The 21076-nt window shown below is 40.9% G+C and overlaps 1 protein-coding gene across 1 annotated transcript in view; it reads right to left on the reverse strand.

Annotated features, from left to right (window-relative positions):
- LOC132568257 (gamma-tubulin complex component 5-like) overlaps window positions 1-16950 on the reverse strand; it is a 34419-nt gene extending 17469 nt beyond the window's left edge. The window contains exons 1-12 of the mRNA XM_060233884.1: window positions 16620-16950; window positions 14352-14405; window positions 13689-13797; window positions 8945-9041; window positions 8570-8646; window positions 7635-7758; window positions 6330-6444; window positions 5318-5407; window positions 3882-3975; window positions 2923-3169; window positions 2602-2804; window positions 539-654 (exon numbers count right to left, since the gene is read on the reverse strand). Coding sequence (XP_060089867.1) covers window positions 539-654; window positions 2602-2804; window positions 2923-3169; window positions 3882-3975; window positions 5318-5407; window positions 6330-6444; window positions 7635-7758; window positions 8570-8646; window positions 8945-9041; window positions 13689-13797; window positions 14352-14405; window positions 16620-16792 — 1499 coding nt within the window. The 5' untranslated portion in view covers window positions 16793-16950. The remainder of the gene's footprint in view (window positions 1-538; window positions 655-2601; window positions 2805-2922; window positions 3170-3881; window positions 3976-5317; window positions 5408-6329; window positions 6445-7634; window positions 7759-8569; window positions 8647-8944; window positions 9042-13688; window positions 13798-14351; window positions 14406-16619) is intronic.
- Between the last annotated feature and the right edge of the window lie 4126 nt (window positions 16951-21076).

Here is a 21076-nt window from a genome sequence, read left to right on the forward strand (position 1 = left end):
ACTCAGAAGATTTTATACAATGTTAATAATGTTCACATACAGGGCATTTTGCCCATAATGCCTATTGATTCTCACTATTCAGTTCTAATACACATATAGAAAATTAATTGTCAAAGTCAAGAGTAAAACACACAAGACTGGAGAGTGAATCCTCACTGCCTAGGGTAACAAACCAGCCCCAGCTCCTCTAAGCTCCAAAAGGTATTTTACTAGCTGTTTTATCAACGGCAACTTTCAAATCAATTTTATTGTGCAGAACTAGTTGCTAGATCAGATTCCACATTTCTCTTTGTTGGAGCTAAATAGAGAGCAAAAGTCAGTTGCTTATTTTGACTTTCACAGACAGCAGGCCACAGCTGTTTTCACATGGCGTGTCCACTGGATATAAGAACAAAGCTCCATGACTGCACAGGATATGTGTGGTCTGCAGCAAGGAAATCCCTTACAGATGCTGGGTTGCTTGAGAAATCAGAGCTATTGTCATCAAGTCAGGGTTGGCTGTCCTAATGAAAAGCATTGTATTTCATTGTGTTTCTACCTCTGAATTATAAATTCTTTGGCAGGATCAAACAAGTTACCATGGGCAATCCACTCATCCACTGTCTGTAAATATGGCCTTACTGTTTCAACCCAGAGAGAAAACAAAAGGGATACCTGCAATGAAGATTTTAAACATTGTTATTAGGGTATTACAAATATGACAGGCATTGGCTACAAAACACAATATTAATTACAAAAGCAGATCTACACCCTTGTCCCACAAGAAGGCTTTGGGGTAAAGTCAAGAGTAAAACACACAAGACTGCGGAGTAAATCCTCACTCCTCAGGGTAATGAACCAGCCCCAGCCTCTCTAAGCTAACCCTCTGCTGAGAGACCAAGGGATCAAGTCTCCAGCCCTACTAGCTGTTAATCAAGAAGTCAGCCCTGCAAGTTGAAATCAAAAAACAATTATTTCAGTAGCTGTAGCCAAAACAGGTCAAGTACTGGGTTTAGATTGAAGCCCTAAAACCAAATAACACCACAGATACATGATTCATAAGTTTTATTAAAAGGAATGTACAAAAGTATATAAAGACAGAAGGAACGCAAAACAGGAAAGAAAATACTAAAACTAAATAGCTAGTCTAGAATACTTATTCAGGCTGTAACTTGTTCTTATATACAACTTTAAAAGGGAACTTAACTGATTTTATAGAGGATACGGCTATCAATGACTAAAGGGTACCCTTCTCATTCAGAGGCACTAAACCTCTGAATATCAGTGCCATGAGGCAGCATCAGGGGAAGGCCTCAGCCTCTGCGCCTGTTGCTGTGCCAGAGAAACTGGTTGCCCACTGGATGCTGGACTAGATGGACACTGGTCTGATCCAGCAGGGTTCTTCTTCTGTTCTCCTGTAGGCAGTATGGGTGACCCTGGCCTGCTACAGAGAAGGTCAGCCAATGAAGTACAGCTTAGTCTGACCTGAAAGTGCCTAATAGCTGAGATGAGAGAGGCTCAGCGTGTTAGCTGATGCTTTCTGCTATCCCCCAGCTGGAGGTGGGGAATGGGTTTTGGCCTCCAGATCCCCAGGGCCTCAGAAATAGAAAGGAGGTTTGGGGCGGATTTCTTATGCAGCCTCCCTCCTCCTGTTGGGTTTCTCCCCAAGTTGCTGTGACCAACACTGAGCACATTGGTGGGAGAGGACAGGATATAAATCATAAATAAAGTCCCCCCCCCCTTGTAAGCCTTGGGCTTTGCACACCTCGACCTTGGCTGCAGAATGAGAAGGTTTAAACAGGTCCTCCCAGCATTTACAGGGCCTATGCCCTTGGATATGGGTCAATCAGCTCATCAAGCCTATTCTCATCCCCTTCTCCCTGAGGTCTTGCCCCAGCAGTTCCTCCAAGTGATCTGACTGCACAGGCAAGGCTTCACCTTTCATTCTGCTCTGGCCTCTGTACTGCCCTAAGGGTGTGATCCAGCACAGCAGAAAGACCAGAACAGAGACTCCCTGAGATGGAAGGGCAGCCTGTTGTGGCCAGCTGGCTCCAACCAGGAGCCAAATGAAGCAAGTGGTGGTGACACTGAAGCTGGGGCGGGTCACCCTACCCGATCCTGGACATTCTCCTAGTATGACTTGAGGTCCAGAAAATCCCAAGCGTATTTGCAAAACAGTTCATATGTAAACCAGCAGATTTAAAAAGATAGTGGAAGAATTTCTTTTTTAGAGAGTGTGGGAGGCTGCCATCAGAAAAGTGGGAGGGGGACCTGAGAATACCTAGCTCAGACATGAAAGGCAATGTGATGCTTTGATCTCTGCTGATATTTATAAATAACACTCTGTAAAACAACATCTTGCACAAGGCTGCAAACACTGGCAACACAAGAGGAATCTTCACTAAGAAATATTCTACTAAGTGCAGAGCTGATTAAAATGATTGTGCTAAGAATCTCAACTATCTGCATTCTGCACGAAGACTTATACTTTAATACTATCTGAAGAACAGGGTGACGTTCCCAGTCCAGTGAGGCTACAAATTTATGCTTCCTCTTCACCTTATGGCAATAATTGCTTATTTCTCCTATAGGAATTATAATGAGGTAAGAGCTTCTACATACTGTTTGCTCAGAGGCTTCTCCAACGTTGTCATAGTCGAGAATAGCTTTGTACAGTGTATTAAGCAAATGGGATGCTCTTACAACATTTCGAGTGTCAGGTGGAACTTCTGCAACACCAGTGCTAAAAATTTTATGAAGTACCTTCAGCTGTGCTAGACGATGTGACAGTTTATCTATGACTATAGAAAGAGTGACTGTTGTGTCTGCAAAACAAAATATATTAACATTTTAAAATGCATGAATATTAATGAAAACATCTTTCATGTTCACACCACATTAAAATTTTCAAAAACTCCTCTGCTATAATAAAAAGTTCTTTACCTTTGTGGATAATGCACTTCTCAATTTCAGTAAGTTCTTCTTTGAAACTAATAAAATATTTATAGAGAGCCAGCATGAAAGCCTGATAGGTTCTAAATGGGGCTTCTGCACCTTTCTTGGGAGTAGAACTGGTTCCAGGTATTACGTTTTCTGAGCTGTGACCCATCACTTCATCAATGAACTTCTGTAACCTAAATACAACTTGACCATATGCTGCTATCCGCTCCAACATTGATCTTAATGAATTCTATGAAACAAAGAAAGATTTTGCAGTGTTGTTTTCTAATGAAAAGTAACACCATATTATTAACCCATATTATTAAACCCATTGAGCCATACAGTGGATTAAAAAAAATGCATAAAAAGGAGTGATGGACAAACAGGTGGTATTATTTTACAATACTGAAGTTTACAGAATCCAAGTTTACAGAAAAAATATGAAATAAAAAATCGAAGGTTAGAAAAACCCCCAAATCATAGAAGCATATGCACTTCTTTAAGAAAGTGTACCACTGAGATCTCACAAGACTACAGTGTGAAGTCTTGATGGCCATCTGGGGGGTTGCTAGGCAACTCACAACCAATAATACCAAGGATTCCAACTATTAGTTAATGTCACATGGCAGGAAAGAATGTGAAGAGAGATTAAAAAGCTTAAAGACAGGAGAGAAAGCTAAACCTGGAGGGGGAAAAGCTAAAAAGGGAAAGCTGAAAATGAGGAACGATAACAGAAAAGAGTAGGTTGACCTAAAGTAATATCTTCTCCCATGGGGGAAGCATTACATTTTAAACAGACACATGAAAAACTAGGAAGTCTCTCATCTGTTCTAATGTAATGCATTAACCACTAAATCACAAGGCTATGTACCAGGATGATTATTCTCTCACTTTTTTTTAACTACTAAAACCTGGTACTTTGTGCAGCTAGGGTCATTACTGAATCAGATTACTTAACTTACATGGGTCAAATGGGTTACCATGATATCATTTCTCACAGTAATCTTTCCTTCATTCAGCTGAAATATAAAGAGGTTTTTGACACCAGAAAGCAGCCTGTAAAAATAGGACAACACAGATACTTAGAATAACTTCACTTTTTAAAAGAAACTGTCATAGCCACTACATACCCATGTCCACTGGCGGGGGAGGAATATAATCCAGGGTAAAATAAAGCTCACACAAGACCCATTGATTTCAACAGGAATATCCCTGGATGGTATTTATGTCAATGCTGGGTCACAATTCGTTTACAAAAAACTGGTAAATGCTCCCTTACATCAGAATCTCTTGAAATTGAAGGGGTGTGTGGTAAACAAGTGATATGTGATCTACACTGAGAAACTGACTATTTTCCCAAATTATAATGCAATCTGTATTACAAAACTAATTTCTTTTTCAACCCAAATATGCTGGGTAAACCAATTCACATCATGACTGCTTCCGTACAGCACAGATTCTTGATACTGTTTTCAGTGCCATACTATGAACAAAGCATCCACATGTGGGAGTTTTTTGTGCACTTTCCTTAGTCTTTTTTCTAGCTTCTCTCACATGTACTATACAGAAGAGGAAGTATGGTCATCATAGCTGTCTTGTTGACTTAGCCCCCCATTTTGTTGCTTTCTTCATACACATGCTATAGTGCTGTATTAAGATTAGCAACAGAAGCGGCAAAAGCATTGTTACAGCAGTATAGACCTGCAGCGTTATCTTCATCCATTGCTGCTTATTTTAATAAAACCATTATTGCTACTGCAATTACTGACTAAAAAACCCTCAAAAAGCCTTCCTATTGAATATAAATGTACCCCAACAGAAATAAGGACAATTATATTTTATAGACAATGTCTTAAAAATTATAATGAAGGGAATCTTGGGGAGAAACATTCTCTGTTTTATACACTCTGTTATATATAATTAGTCTTGATACACACAATTATGTTATATAATCCTTTTTTCGCTTTCTGTATCCCTTCTATATTACTACTTTATTTTCTAAAATTTAAAAAAAAATGAGATAAAAAGCCCTCCGGTGGCAAAGTAGAAAAAAATGATGGGAAAGCAACATTTGCAAGAGGCAAACTGTGCTGATGTGGGTGGGACCTTTACAGAACAGGAAAATGCATACTATTTCTTCCAGATGGAATGTTAATATGGTTGGACTCCATTTTTTCTCAAAAAAGCAGAATGAAGTAGGTCTAGGAAAAAGCCTACTTAGGATGAGGAAAACCTGGAAAGAGGATGATTACAGTACCATATGATGGAAACAATAACCTCTTTTCTGAACTTAAGAATCACCTACGCATCAAATGTTCAATGAAAACTTGCGGAATTAAGATTATTCTACAACTTGCAATGGATTTCAAATGGCAACTACTTTGAATTTGCTGCTTACCAAATGGTTTCACGAATCACCTGTGTTTCAGTGACAAGTATTCTCTCTTCTGGCACATACAAAGGATCGCTATTATATAAGTGCTGCTCCCTAAAGACAAAAGTTACATTTTGTAATAATTGGCATTACTGCTAAACAATATCAAGTACTATTCCTTTCAATTAGTTTTTCTTTAGCACCAATGGACTTAAGGAGTTATATGTAATTAAAGGAATCCTTCACCCTTTAAAAACATTCAGAAAGGCACAAATATATGAACCATTATGTCTTCCTCACCTGAAAATGCTCTTAAAGTTTTATTTTAAACTATTACACTATTTTTACCTGGGTCCTTGAGAATGATAAGTTGCACACTTGGTGCAGCAATGCTGCAGCATCTCCTCCCCCTTCTTGGTATTTTTGTACTGTGTGTGTGCACGCGTGCATGCACCTGGAAGTCATGGCAACCTCTGGTGACTGACTCCTACTTGGGGTCTGGAGGATATTCAGAGAGGTTGCTGAATAAAGCCTGCCCCTGTCCTTCCAACTACTGGTATTCCAAGAAGGTCTCTCATCCAAATACTTGCCAAGTCAACCCTGCTTTGCTTCTGAGATCTGACGAAATCAGGCTTATCTATGCTATCCAGGTCAGGGCAGATATTCCATGTTATTCAAAGCTCTTTCAGTATTTATTTTAAAGAATGCCCATCATCTCAGAGTCGCACACCATACTAAAAATATCTATATATTTTCAAAATATATTTTTATAAAATTAGAAAAGCAGACTCCGTAAGGACTTGCAATTTTTCAAAGCTATCATGTTAGTTCTTTACAGAGCAACTGAATTAGAGTTCTGGCAGAGATTTTCATTTACTGCATTATTCTAACTGCTGCATATAACCAGGGAGAAAAAAACCATAGGAAAGAGATGAGTATGCAGAAGCTACTAGGAAAGGGTTCCTAGATATTGTGGGATAGCAGCCATTTAATCAAGAATGAACTACTTCAGAGACAGAATGTAATTTGTTCTTACCATACAGCTGCTAAATTGGAATGAAAATGCAGACTATGGGAAAAACGAATTACTCTGCCAGTCCAATATTGTGGAACTACATGCTGCTCCAGCCAAGTACGTGCATCAGGTTCACCTATAGAAGAGACATTTCACTCAAGTGAAAAGTTTCCATTTATAAACAAAGGAAACTTTTGTGGCCCACAAGATCAGGATAACTGTTAATACAAATAAATATAGCACATAGATGCCCAATGTAAAAAATCTGACCCTGCCCCCACCACCGAAAAAAATAGATACGCTTCAAGGCATGCTGAAGCAGAGGTAAATCAGAAAAAGCCCAAATGAGTTTTCCCCAAATCAGAGTCAGAAGACCAATATATACAAAAGAATACCCAGCCCATATACTGAAGGCTGACCAGGCAGTTGGGACCCCAAGGCAGGCCCAGGGCAATACTCCCCCCCTCCTGCTCACTAACTATGAGGAGATGAGATAAAGTGGCAACAGATGCAGGTTCAGACTGGAAGCAGAAGATGCAACTGCTGGTCTCCTCCTTCCAGTTCAATGCAATCATCTGTTGCATTCCTAGGGGGTGGTGTTGGAAGGTATCACAGTCTACTTATGTTGACCTTGTAGGATATTCAAGGCAAGAAACTAAAATAGGTGGTTTACCATTGTCTGCCTCTGTGTAGACTTCCTTCATGGTCTCTCATTCAAGTTATCACCAGGATCTGATGAGATCAGGCTAGCCTGGACCATCAAAGTCAGAGCTTTTAGCGTAGGTATCCTTTAAAGCATACAGTCAAGAATAGCACTTGGATTGTGATAGGGAATCTGGCAGCGCTTCTTCACAGCCCAGGCAGTTCACACTGAGAACCAGAGCTTGTCTCTGGGCCCAAACAAGCAGTCCTTGTTTGAATGCAAAGCAGCTGTGCTCTTTTGTGCCTTATGCAAGACGAGAAGGTTATCTGAGGCTGTGGTCTTCATGGTTAATAAAAGTGCATATGGCACATGCTCTTGTCACCACGTTTTTTGGAGAGAAGTCATTCTCGCTACCTGCCACTATTCCAGCAATGTTGGAGGGGCCTTTCCCAACCCTGCAGAAACCAATGTTACATCTGAACAGAGACTTGCTAATAATTGTACAGATGCCCCAGCGCCTTGATAAAGCAAATGTTAAGGTATGGAGTTGTCATTTCTTTAACAAAAGATCATACATTTTGCCAACTTAAATGTAATTATCAGCCGTACAAATTTCCATATTCAATTGTTGAAAGCATCAGTGATACACCACGTGGTAGTAATGAAAGTTTTGAAAAACAAACCTTTCCAAGTGATATGAGACACAGCCTTCTTGTTTTGATCTTCATGTGGTGTTCTGTCCACTTGAATTCCAGAGTCTTCCCTGCTCAAAGGCTCAGTATCATCATCACTTATATCAGACCACTCCTGGAAAATTATACCATATAAAGCAAATGTCATTGCTAAATGGATAGTGTTCTGTTGACTTCTGTCAGCATGATGTTTTAATCACTACAAGCTGCTTGTTACAAATAAAATAAGAGTTCTTATTTTACAAAATGTACTGTGGCATGCCCTACTATCAAAGGACAGTACAAGCCTTGTTCACTGGTGCCCAGTTAACCAGAAAAATTATTTAACCAACATGCCAATCCAGGACACCTGGAGAAGTCACTAGGTTAAAACCTTTGTTAACAAGCCTATTTGGTCAACCAGGAACCACAATTCCCCAAGAATGTCAGCTAACAAGGTTTTTACTGTACCTAGGTTAAAATTCTGGCTTTTCATTCATTCCATGTGCAAACACTAACTAGGTGTAGCAACTGCTGCTTTGGTCAAAGGCCCATGTAGTCTAGCATACTGCCTCCAGTATACTAATCTACTACTCTGCTTCCAACACTGACCAACCAGAATAGGGGGAACAGGACAGCAACCATCCCCTATATCCTGTAATCATATGAATGCTATATCTCAATAGACTGCATTCTTAATTATGCGGCTAGTAATATCCCCTCACAAAGAGGACAAGGGCTTTGTTTGTTTTTTCTTTGATTTTGTCAGTCAGCCAGAACACCAACAATGTAAATATCATCACAGCAGCAATAGCCTTAGAGTGGTGCATGACTTCACATTATCAGTGCAGTCCAACAATCTCTATAGCCTATATTATATGTGAGCATTTCAGGATCATAGGAAAAAATTCCCTCAGTTTGTTGCATAAAGCAGCATTCTGTATTACCGGTGTTTCAACATCAGGACCAACGTCAAATTCTTCACCTTCCATCAAGTATTTTCCCCAATCAAATTCTTCTTTTTCTGTAAAAGATATTGATTTATGATCAACTGCCTCTTCAATGACTTCCCATTCAATTCACTACAATTACAGGATGATTAAACAAGTCTGCTGAACTACTGCTTCTTTGAGAGATTTTAAAAAGTAGAATACTAGTAACGTATGAGTAAATAAATTATAACAATAATTCACAAAATAAAAAAGGATCTGACATGACTTTAACAAATATGTTACATGATAATACAAAAGCAGCAAAACATCAGGTTTTACACTTGATTTCTAGGATGCTTTCATAAGCATAAACAATAATCTAAGACCTACCCACTTCTTTTTCTCTTGGTTTTTCAGAATAGCTGGTATTGGAGGGGGACTCTGACAGGCACAATAGAAGGGAGAGTATGGCATAATGGGTGTTTGTCTTGAATACAGAACAGAAACAAGAAATTCAGTTTACTACAGAGATTAATATACTGTTTATACCATTACAGTAATAATTTTATTACAGAAATAGAGCAGACCTTCCTGATACAGTGACATATTGATATGCAAGTTAACAGTTTTAGTGGCTTACACAAGAATATACCACAGGAGGAGAGTCAACGTACAAAACTGCATAAGTAACAAAAAACACCAGACTTTAATAGTGTCAGTCACTCAGTCAATACCTTTATTGGCACACATTAAAATTAAACAAAGCCAGTATTTAAATATACAGAGTACAATCAAAAATCAATAATCCCTCCAGAACTTTAATCTTATATTTCTTGATTCTCATAACAGTCAGAAGAAACTTTGCTACTGAGAGGGTGATAATGGAAACACTGAAAAGAAGGGAAACAACCTCACTTCTGGGAGGCTATGCCTGCTATCCAAAATAGGGTTAATTAAAACACCCCATATTCAGGCATAAAATTCACACTGAAGCAAAATATGAGCAATCCATTCTGGTTCCCTGCATGGGCAGATTCTTTCGTGATAAGATAAATATGTAAATCTCCCATAAAGAACTTCTGATGAGAATCATGCAAGCATAGAAGTACGATATAATTGTGGGACTATAAGCTGTATAAAATAGGCAGCTCAAAACCCCTATCTCAGTGTTATAGTAAAATACAAAGAAGAACAAGTTTTACCAGCAAGAGACCAGAGGGTCTATTTCTCAATGTCAAGTTTCAGAGATCTAAATACTTGGGGTTCATTTAACACAAAAAGGGAATCCAGAAGTGAACTGACTGTATTTTCCTCAAGATTAAATGAAGCCAGTTAGATGAAAATGAATCCAATAGCATCAGGGAGATGTAACTACTAGGTCCTGCCTTATAATGAAGGCATAACTTAAATTTCAGTGTTGAGAGCCATGCTCTAGTCATCAGGATCTAGGATCAGAAGATCCTGCCCTGTCTCCAGGCACATGGCCACAGTATCAGTTATATATATAAAAGCCCAACCGTGGTGGCAATTCTGAGGATTTTCATTTGTTAGATGTGGCTTGCGCAGGATTGGCTCACACTGTCTCTGCTGTGCCATTGCCTGATTCTGCTCTCTCCCGCCCACCGCCAGCCCCATCAAGCAACAACTCCAGCATAAGCTCACTGACCTTCGAAAGAGACAGTTCTCTGCTGACAGGGGGCTTATTGATTAGTACTGTCTCTCCTCAGGGTCTGGTTGTAGGAAGTCCAGGACAGTTCATCTGAGAGCGGGCGAGATGTGAGGGTGTAAAACAGGGGAAAGATTTGTGGTGCCTGGCCCCCCAGACCCACTTCCCCCCAGCTATGGGCCTGTGCTCATGAGAAAACAGTTGGATTTCTTCTCTTCAACTGAGGCAAAAGGAATGTTTATTCACATCAGAGAGGGGTCCTTTCAGCCTGCCAATACTCGTCACTCTTTCTATTCCAATTAGGCTACAGTGGGCTCATATGACAGAATGCACTCTGAGGAAGAGGCTTTCCTCCTGGAGAATCACTGTTGCCAATCTCCAGGTGAGGGATGGAGATCTTTCAGAGCTACAACTGCTTTCCTGATGGCAGAGATCAGCTCCTCTTGAGGAGGGGGGAGTGAATGCCTTCACTTGGGTGGGAGGGAAGACACAAGGCTGGGGGGAGCATTCTCACAGAGGCCTTTAGTGGTACCTTTCCACATTGGTCAGAAATTCCTAAGCCCTCTGAGGGAGACCTTTCCTCCTGGGGAACCACTGTTGCCAATCTCCAGGTGAGGGCTGTAGAAGCTGACTGGGTAATTTCAAACCATCCTAACCTGCCTCACGGGGTTGTTGTTGTTCAGATCAAAGGGGGGAGAGGATAGGGGAATGGTGTAAGCTGATGTAATGGCTGACGACTCCTCCCTACTAAACAGTCTGCCAGAGATAGACTGTTGATCTGAAAGGTCTCACTACAGGTCTCTAAGGTAGAACTCATTGGATCCAGTGCTGACTCGGGCTGCCAAGACTATTGGTCTGAAAGGTCTCACTACAGGCCATTGAGGCAGAACTCACTGAGCCCAGTGCTAACTAGGCTGCCAGACTATTGGTCTGAAAGGTCTCACTACAGGCCTCTGAGGCAGAACTCATTGGGCCCAGTGCTGACTAGACCTGCCAGTTCCAGGTTGGTGAGAAATTCCTGGAGATTCTGTGGTGGACTTTAGGGAGGGCATAGGAGTCAGGGCTTCAGAGTGGGGTCCGCCGGACCCAGGTCCTTGCTGTGGAACTGACTGACTGATTTCAGACCAGTCACAGACTTCCGGCTTAACCTGCCTCACAAGGTTGTTGTTCAGATCACATGGGGGGAGAGAATGATGTAAACTGCTTTGGTCCTCCCCTCCCATTGTGAAGAAAGACTAATTTTCCTATATAGAGGCTGCAGGGAGGCCAAAGGTGATGGATCACACGTAGGGAGGGACGGTGGCTCAGTGGTAGAGCATCTGGTTGGTAAGCAGAAGGTCCCAGGTTCAATCCCTGACATCTCCAAAAAAGGATCCAGGCAAATAGGTGTGAAAAACCTCAGCTTGAGACCCTGGAGAGCCACTGCCAGTCTGAGTAGACAATACTGACTCTGATGGACCAAGGGTCTGATTCAGTATAAGGCAGGTTCATATGTTCATATGAAAGCTGAAGTCAGAGGGGCAGATAAAGAGGAGATACGGTTGCCAGCTCCAGGTTAGGAAATTCCTGGAGATTTAAGGGGCCAAGCCTGGAGAGAACAGGGTTTGAGGAGGGGTGAGACCTCAGAGAGGTACAATGCCATAGACTCCAAACCAACAATTTCCTCCTGGAAACCACTGTTGCCAATCTCCTGGTGAGGGCTGGAGATCACTCAGAATTACAACTGCTCTCCAGATGCCAGAGGTCAGCTCCCCTTGAGGTGGGGGAGGGGGAGTGAATGCATTCACTTGGGCGGGTTAGGGTTAGCAAGAGTGGCAGACACTCGCCCAGAGGCCTTCAGTGGTACCTTTCCATGTTGATGAAAATTCCTGGAGATTCTGTGGTGGACTTGAGGAGGGCATAGAAGTTAGGGCTTCAGAGTGGGGTCTGCTGGACCCAGGCCCTTGCTGTGGAAGCTGACAGACTGATTTCAGACCAGTCACAGACTTCCAGCCTAACCTGCCTCACAGGGTTGTTGTTCAGATCAAAGGAGGCAGAAGATAATGATGTTAGCTGCTTTGGTTCCCTACCCCCGCCATTGTGGAGAAAGACAGCCTATGTAGAAGCTGCAGGGAGGGGAAAGGAGATGGAAAGCTGAAGTCAGAGGGGCAGGGAAGGTTGCCAACTCCAGGTTAGGGAATTCCTGGATATTTAATGGGTGGGGTTTGAGGAGGGGTGGAACCTAGGACAGGTACAAGAGGAACAGAGGTCCATCAGTGGCTATTAGCCACAGTGTGTGTGTGTGTATAATTTTTTTTTTTTGCCACTGTGTGACACAGAGTGTTGGACTGGATGGGCCATTGGCCTGATCCAACATGGCTTCTCTTATGTTCTTATGAGATCACTCAGATTTACAACTGCTCTCTAGACAGCAGAAATAAACTCCTTTTGAGGTGGGGGGAAGTTAATTCCTTCACTTGGGTGAGTGGGAAGATAGCAAGGGTGGCAGGCACTTGCCCAGAGTCTTCTTTTAGAGCCTATTGTATTTTTTTTTCACAACGGGCCTTACTCCTAGTAATAGTATATTTCAAATTAGCAGAGTTCACCAAAACCAATACATACATTTCTACAATCTGGTTTATAAGGTTGAGAACAAATTCCCACTGTTTCTTCCAGTCTCCATATGCCAACTAGAACACTTTCTTCAACTGCTTTTAGCATATGATGTTCTTTTTGGCAAGAATGCTGAGGTGAAACCTTTGCTTGGCAATATTTAGAAAATTACTTGCAAAACAGAAGTCTCTTCAAAATGTCATAGTTTCTTCACATTCTAGGTAACTGCTACTGCTACCAGGATCCACAAAACAGAGGTATGAGTGCTTTGCTCACAGGTATGACCCAAACTCCACTTCAAATTCCCTATTTATTAGAGATGCTTCTGAAGTTTACACTGGGTGTTTTCGCACTGACCTTAATCGGCAGCGACGTCCCTCTTCACCGCGCAGGATCTGCGCGGATTTCGCACCAATTGCTGCGGAGCACCCGGAAAAGCCGCAAAGTCCCACGGCTTTTGCGGCGCAAATGGAAACTGGGTTTCCTGCGCGGTGAAGAGGGACGTCGCTGCCGATTAAGGTCAGTGCGAAAACGCCCACTCTTTTGGCTCACAGATTAAACCTCAAAGCCTAGATTCAAAGCAAAACAAGCTTCATGGATGCCAAATTCTTCTGTAGCTAGGATAATAAAGCCAAGCCACAGAACAATTCCCCCTGCCTTTCCAACTCATCTGTCCTGCTGCTAAGGAATGAGGTTTCAACTGCCTGCTGGCACCACCACAAGAGAGAAATCTTGCCTTCTTCTGTCCTTTTCTTCTCTCCTTCCCTCCCTATTAGTGACCAACATACAATGGAGCCCAGTGCCTTCTGGGAACCATAGTTCCCAGAACACTTGATGTTGTAAAAGTACCAACCACGACAGAATAAAATTGAATACCTTTGTTCCTTCAGTGATTAGAAGAGGTGAATTCAGAAACTCTTCCACCAATCTCTTCCAGCTTGCAGCTTTACAGAGGTCTGAGTGAACAATCAGCTTTTCATAAATTCTAATGTTAAAAGATTAAACATTCACCAATTAATCTTCCAAACAAAAAGAACCCATCAACTCTAAAAAATCCCCTCCCCCAATAAAGACCCATATATATGCCTGCTTAAATATGATCATTATTTTCTGTTAACATGCCCTCTACTTGAAGGCTCTGGTTGGTATCTACATGGAATTGGCTTTTGTCAAATGAAAAACTTGAGAAACTGTCTTCCTGAAGAAGTGTGCTAAGCCCTCACTCCTGTGAGATCTGGTTATTCCAGAAGCTTTTGATTGTACTATCATGGTAGACAACTGAATTTCTTCTGGTCAATCAAATTTATTTTTCTGGCTTGGATTTTTGTATGTCTTGGCAGTTGGCAATATTTATCCACTTGTGGTAGTAACTGAGTTTAGACTTCTACGTGTAAATTTTTTTGGTTGATGTTTTATTCATTCATTCATTCAGAAAATGTATATATCAATGGTTGTTCACACACACACTGAGCCTTTTGAAGGCAGGATAAAAATATTTTTAAAAATACAAAGAGCTTAGTAAAAATAGAATAGTCTTACCCATCTACTATCTTCTCTATTTTGTGGCTGCTGACATCAAGAAATTGATGAAATCTAGATGAAAATTACAGAAGAATAACTCCTTGTACCAAAGTCCTGATAAATACCGGTTAAACAACAGAATAAGTTTGCAGTAACTTTTGGTGAAAAATTTATTTAGCTATTTATTTACCACTCCATATTTCTGTATGTATCTCCACAAAGTTTCCTCATATTGGGTTACAGTTCTCTTCCTTGCTATTTCTAAAAATTGTCACTTGGCCATCAAGTCCACTGAATAATATCTGAATATCTATCTGCAGTTTGGCTTTATCTTTTTAAGCAATCAATGCTGCTCTTCTGCTTGAAACAAGCATTTTTTTCTTTCACTGTGTTCCCTTCACTTGAAAGACAATTTATTACACTTTCTTAGCATCATATTAATATGCTTAGACACATCTTTTCAAAATTCACCAACAACTTAATTCCCAATATATGTCAACAATTATACATTGCAAAGCATGACTTCTGTCACCAAGGTATTCTCCACAAGCTGTTTGTATGGCCTTAAAGTGGAGCTCTTTGCTTCTAGCACAAGAGGCAGCACTATTAACTTTAATGCTTTATCTAATCAATGCTGGATCACACTTCTCATAGGTCTCCCCAGACATCTTTATGCCATGAGAGTGCATTTCACAGATTCATCTTAAAGGCTCACAACCACATGGGCAGGATCAGTCACACTGTGAAACTGGCACTCAGCTGAAATGAGGGCATCATTTCTTCTAACACCTGTGTAACTGGCTTTACCCACAACTCTGCAGACCTTTTCAAGAAAAAATGGCACTGTTGGCTTCATCCACAAGCAGCTCCCATAATATAGCTACATCATTTAAAAGATAACTCTCACACTAAATTTTAATTTAAGTTTAATTTTTTGTGAGAATGACCAACATGTTAGGAAAAGATAAGATTGCTAATTCAACAGACTGCGACTAAGGCCCAATTCACAGAACACAGAAAAATAATGGTCACAACAAAGACTGTGTATTGCACATGTATGCCAAGAGTTTTGTGCTAAGCAGGGCCAACCCTGGCAAGTACTTGGATGGGAGAACTCCAATGAATACCAGGGCTTGGACACAGAGGCCGGCAAGTAAGCCATCTCTCTGAAATGGCCAAGCCTCAATAAGGGTCGCTAGAAGTCATCCATGATTTCCAGGCATGCATCTGCACACAAACACATATATATTCACTCCCCCCCAAAAAATGATGGGGACTTATCCCCATTAGCCTGTAGCATTAAAACCAGACTTCTGGTATCATAAAGACTTTAAAAGGGTAAAGGTAGTCCCCTGTGCAAGCACCAGTCGTTTCCAACTCTGGGGTTACATCGCATCATGACGTTTTCATGGCAGACTTTTTATGGGGCAGTTTGCCATTGCCTTCCCCACATAAAGATTTAACAGTAGCACAGACTTGCAATGACTAGAGCAGGGTTGTCAAACATGTGGCCCAGGGGCTCCTATCAGGCCCCCAAGCAACTGGCTCTCATCTGCTGCTTTCTCCCTCTCTCTTGCTTCCTTCTACATAACAGCTTGCTTTGCAAGGCTTGCTCAATTGCACAGGAGCTACAGAGCAAAACCTCAATTTTCTCCATTGGTTGAGGTTCCTCCCCCTCCTGATCCCCTGGGGAGGAAGGGAAAGAGCCAGAGCTTCCTTTGCCCAGTTTCCTGGATCCCATGGGAGAAATACAAGGAAAGCACCTTCAAGATCAACAAGTGCTAATGTTTTAAGTATTTTTTTAAAGAAAATTTTAGTCATGTTTGTTTGTGTTCTTTAAAGTTTATATCTCTGCTACCTAATCTTTAATAGGCACATACATGGCCTGGCCCGACAAGGTATCATATATGTCAGATCCGGCCCTCATAACAAATGAGTTCGAAAACCCTGGACTAAAGCCTGCCTCAGATATCTAATAAAGGATGATACCGCGTCGGGCACTGAGAGAAAACGTGCGAACACTGGGGTCAAAGTACAGTGGGAAAACAAGAGGTCCAACGCTCAAGTAGATCTGTGACACTGCTCTGCATAAGACAAACGCGACTCTTTATCCCAGCTGAACCCATCAAACCGTCTCTGAGCTTCCCAGGGTTTGACTCCACTGCCGCCTTCACAGCGGAGACCCACGGTGGTTTTAAACGCGGGATGAAGCTTTAAAAACCTCGCCTCTGATTGGACAACGGAAGTTCTCGTGCCACATCCACCCCTCTCCCCCCCCCCACACACCTGAAGTTAGACCAGGCGAAATTCAAGGCTGCCTGGAATTGACCGGGGAGCTCTTCGTCGTTCTGCTCGCTCAGGCCGGTTATCCGCCGTATCAGTTCTCGCACTGTGAGGTCTTGTTCCTGCTCGAAGCGGCTCCAGTGTGCGGGGGGTGTCACTGTCATAGCTGCCGCCATCACCGACCAGAATGAGAGAAACGACACCAGGTAGTGACTGTCCGAGGCTGTTTTCCTATATTATAACAAACCGTTCGGTGCCTCATTTTGTTTCGGGAGCCATCATTCATAAAGCCTCGCGATCTTACAGTGTTACGCGAGAGTTCCATCCGAGTGCTTCTCTCAAGGAGAACCGAGAATATACACGCATGCGCTGTTCTCCAAAGTCTTCTAGTTTAGTGAGGACTTTGGCGCAATTTTGTGCGGTGTTTAGATTTTATTAGCAGTTCTTTAGATATTAAATAAAATACGCAAAGTGTGCAATGTTTTGTCATCTGTCTTGTTGTCACTTTCTTTAGAGCAATTAGCGGGAAAGTTTTTGCGGTCTGATTTCTTTACTCGGAACTAAGGCTCGCTATAACAAAGTTTGGGTCCCGTGACATCTGTAAGGCCAACAAAGTTTTATTCCAGGTATGAGCTTTTGGTTGCACGCACACTTTCTCCAATACAATAAAGCGGAATTTTCTGGTCCATACGTATAAAAAATGGTAAAGGACTGCAAGCAGTCCTTTATTATTGGGAGAGGGACGGTGGCTCAGTGGTAGAGCATCTGCTTGGGAAGCAGAAGGTCCCAGGTTCAATCCTTGGCATCTCCAAAAAAGGGTCCAGGCAAATAGGTGTGAAAAACCTCAGCTTGAGACCCTGGACAGCCGCTGCGAGACTGAGAAGACAATACTGACTTTGGTGGACCAAAGGTCTGATTCAGTATAAGGCAGCTTCATATATGTTCAAGCACCAGTCATTTTCGACTCTGGGGTGACGTTGCTTTCACAACGTTTTCACGGCAGACTTTTTACGGTGTGGTTTGCCATTGCCTTCCCCAGTCATCTACACTTAAGGCATCCGTTAAAATAACTTCATTATGTTGTATAGTCATTTGCGTTTCAACTTCTGCCACACTATGTTTAATGAAGCCTTACGCACGGGTAAGTAAGCACAGGGTGTATAACCTTACAGGAAATGTGTAATTATGTTTCATGTAGTGGGATGAGGGATCTTCTTCCCCATTACTCAAGAGTTTCTTTACCCTTTGCAGTTCAGCTCTAGGAAGCAGCATATCTGTTCCCATGCAACACATTTCTACTGCCTGTTCTCTTATTATTATAAAGCAGGGAAGGCAAAGATACTCTTGTACACGTTTTTGGCTGAGCTGGATAAAAATTCAATTGGTTTCATTTTAGAGACATTAGGAGCTGGGACTGCGTGAAAAATAGGATACAAATGTAGCAAATATTAAAGAAGGGGGGGGGAGAATGGTTTGTAGACACACACCTTCTGTAGCCCTGTATCCTCCCTAGGCCTGCTGTTGAGATTATCTAGTAGAAGCGTGTATGTGTGAGAATAACAATATTTTTATGCACAGTGCCATCTGTTAGTATACACTTAACAAGTCTGAACTAGAGAAAATGTCTGGCAGATGTGCTGTACTGATCATACTTTTCTTCCGTTATTCCCATTCAGTTAAGATGTTTCTACTGATAAACTGCAGTTTTGCCTGCATGGGACAGAAATAGATCATTATTTCAGTTCACATATGCCAAGTTACTAAAAGATGGGTGTTTCCTGCTGTGCATAAGAGAGCTTCACTGGATTAAATTTCGTCCCTAATATTTTGGCTAAAATTGGAAGTTCTTGTTTTGTGCTTTTACTGAAAGAGAAAATACATATGCAGCAAAAATTAATTAAAGTTGCTTTCATTTTTGTTTTGTTTTTGTCTGTTGGGGATAAAGTTGAGGAATAATGTTTTAATCACGTTGGCAACGAAGCTTGACCTTTACAAATGTTAATGAGCATTCTCCCTGCATAGTCTGTCAAGTTCATTTATGTTCATTTTGCATTCATTGTTTTTTCCAACAGAGTTTACATGAATGCCATATGTTTCCAGTGAAAACTTTCCACGATTGGCTTATTAGTACATGTTTCCTTTTAAATGTTAATAGAACTGTTCTCTGGAAATGTGTATGTGTCTTTTACAACAGTTTATCACTAGATATCTCCCTGTCCTCCAGAGCTTCCTCAGTCATTGGATGTCTTTCAAGAACTTCCAAGTCTTATTGCTAGAGATTAATTTATGCTACAAAGATAAATTCAAATTCTGAGTTTCCAAGCTTATTTCAGCAAGAAAATGGATGAGAGAACAGAAAACCACCATAGTATCAATGTGCAGTGATATTCTATAAATATGTAATCTGATACTCTTCATGCTTATTTAGAAGTAACTCCCACCAAGTTTGGTGGGGCTTCCTCCCAAGTAAGTGTGCATCAGTCTTGTAGTTAACAATTCATTAGTTGTAATTACAAAACGCTGAACATTTATTTGGACATAGTTCCAAGTAATGACTTGTTTTGTGTAAAAAACTAATTTAAATATGTATATGACTACAATACTATGCAAATGAATTTTGAAACAATTACTATTGAAATCAGTTATTTTTTTCACTTTGAACTCTAGTTCAATAAGTTGTGTTTGAAAATTTAACTAATGTTGAAGGAACAGTATGTGTTTCTTTGATATTATTGTATCATGTGCTGAAAAACTATAGTCTTATGAAACCAGTTCTCCTTCTGGATGTTAGGGGGGAATTAGGAGCAAATTTAATCATCTTCTAGAGTGTTCCATCAAGCGAACTCCCAGATTGGGTTGGGTAGACCACCTGATACTAGATGGCCAAAGACTAATTTAAGTTACATGCAAGAAAGAAGTCAAGTATAATTGATTTGTTCCTAAGGGGAGGTATTTGCATGCCCTGGATGATCCTGGAGATCCCTTCCAACTCTATGATTCTATAAATATTAGTTTACATATCTGTTATTTTCTGGAACAGGACAGAAAAATATTTACATTGATACATTATACATCAGCAAACAAAAGGCTCTTTTCATCTGCTGTTGTCACTAATCCAAACTGTGCTTTTTTCGTTAATAAATATGCAATCACTATTACTTTATATTGAATTACTTTATATACTAGTGCATTTGCTCCCTACCTACTTTTAATGGAATTAACGGTACACTCATACACATGTATGGAACTGGATTTTACTTTTAAGATGCTGAATATCTTTAAGACTATTACCTTTAAGACCTAGGTAACTCAGGGAGTGCCTCCTCCAGTACTGTTCAGATCCTTCTCACAGGTCTTGCACTGTGTCTTGTCTGCAGAGATGCAATGGGTGGTGACTAGGAATGGGGCTTTTTTTAGTAGTAGCACCTTGCCTTTGGAATTCTCTTCCTTTTGAGGCATGGATGGCATCTACCCTATTTGGTGAAGAGGCAGGCCAATACATATCTTTTTACTCAAGTTCTTAATTAGGGGGTTATGCTTTAAATGAAGCAGAGAAATAACAAGGTCCGCACTCATCACTGTGTTGAAACGATTTTTACTTTGATATCAAGGCAGAACATAGCCGGCCATAAGCCTCCAAACGGACTAAATTACAATTACCTATTCTCATTCAGACCATTTTTATTCACACCCAGAACAAACAGGCAGTCCCCCGGGCTTATCTAACTCAACATGCCCCACCTTCCTGTAATTTCTAGTATTTTTTCATACGTCCTGTCTTCATGCGTTATCAGCTTTAGCAAGAAGCTTCTCTGGGAGACCTCTCTGTTATCCAATACACATCTGTGAATCCACACCCATTGAAGGCTGTCTGCTTCTAACACATTGCATCAGATACCCTTTTTGCTTTTGAAGGCAAAAGCATATTTTCATTTGTTATTATAGGGGTATTCATTAATTATTCAGGGGTCCCCTTTCATAAACAATGTTAGAGTCTGCTTATAGCCTTAGAACTGTTTTGTGTGGAATTTCAGATTGCCAAATATTTAATGCTGTTTTTATGCTCAGGTTTGGTTTTGTCAGTTTGTAGATTTTTACCAATTTTTCTGCTGTTTTATGATTTTGTCATGTTTGATTTTATAAGCCACCTTTGAGCAGGTTCTCTAGAGTGGCTGTGTGTAAAATTTGTAAATAATAAAAAAACTTCTAGTAGGGAAGGCAGCCAGTTTTGTCTAAGAAATATTTCAGAAAAGATACCAATGACTATTGCATAGTACTTGGAGACAGGCTAATATTAGAAAACGTGGTACATAATATGGAAGAAATAGGCTTAAAATTCATACTTAATTTTTCATACATATGTTTTGGACTATCATTTCTGCCTCTTTTTTCCAGATGTTTGCACAGATTATCTGTATTATACTGTGAATCACTTCTAGTAATTCTGAGCCCCCTTGAAG

This window comes from Heteronotia binoei, chromosome 3 (genome assembly GCF_032191835.1).
Source record: "Heteronotia binoei isolate CCM8104 ecotype False Entrance Well chromosome 3, APGP_CSIRO_Hbin_v1, whole genome shotgun sequence".
Lineage (NCBI taxonomy): Eukaryota > Metazoa > Chordata > Lepidosauria > Squamata > Gekkonidae > Heteronotia > Heteronotia binoei.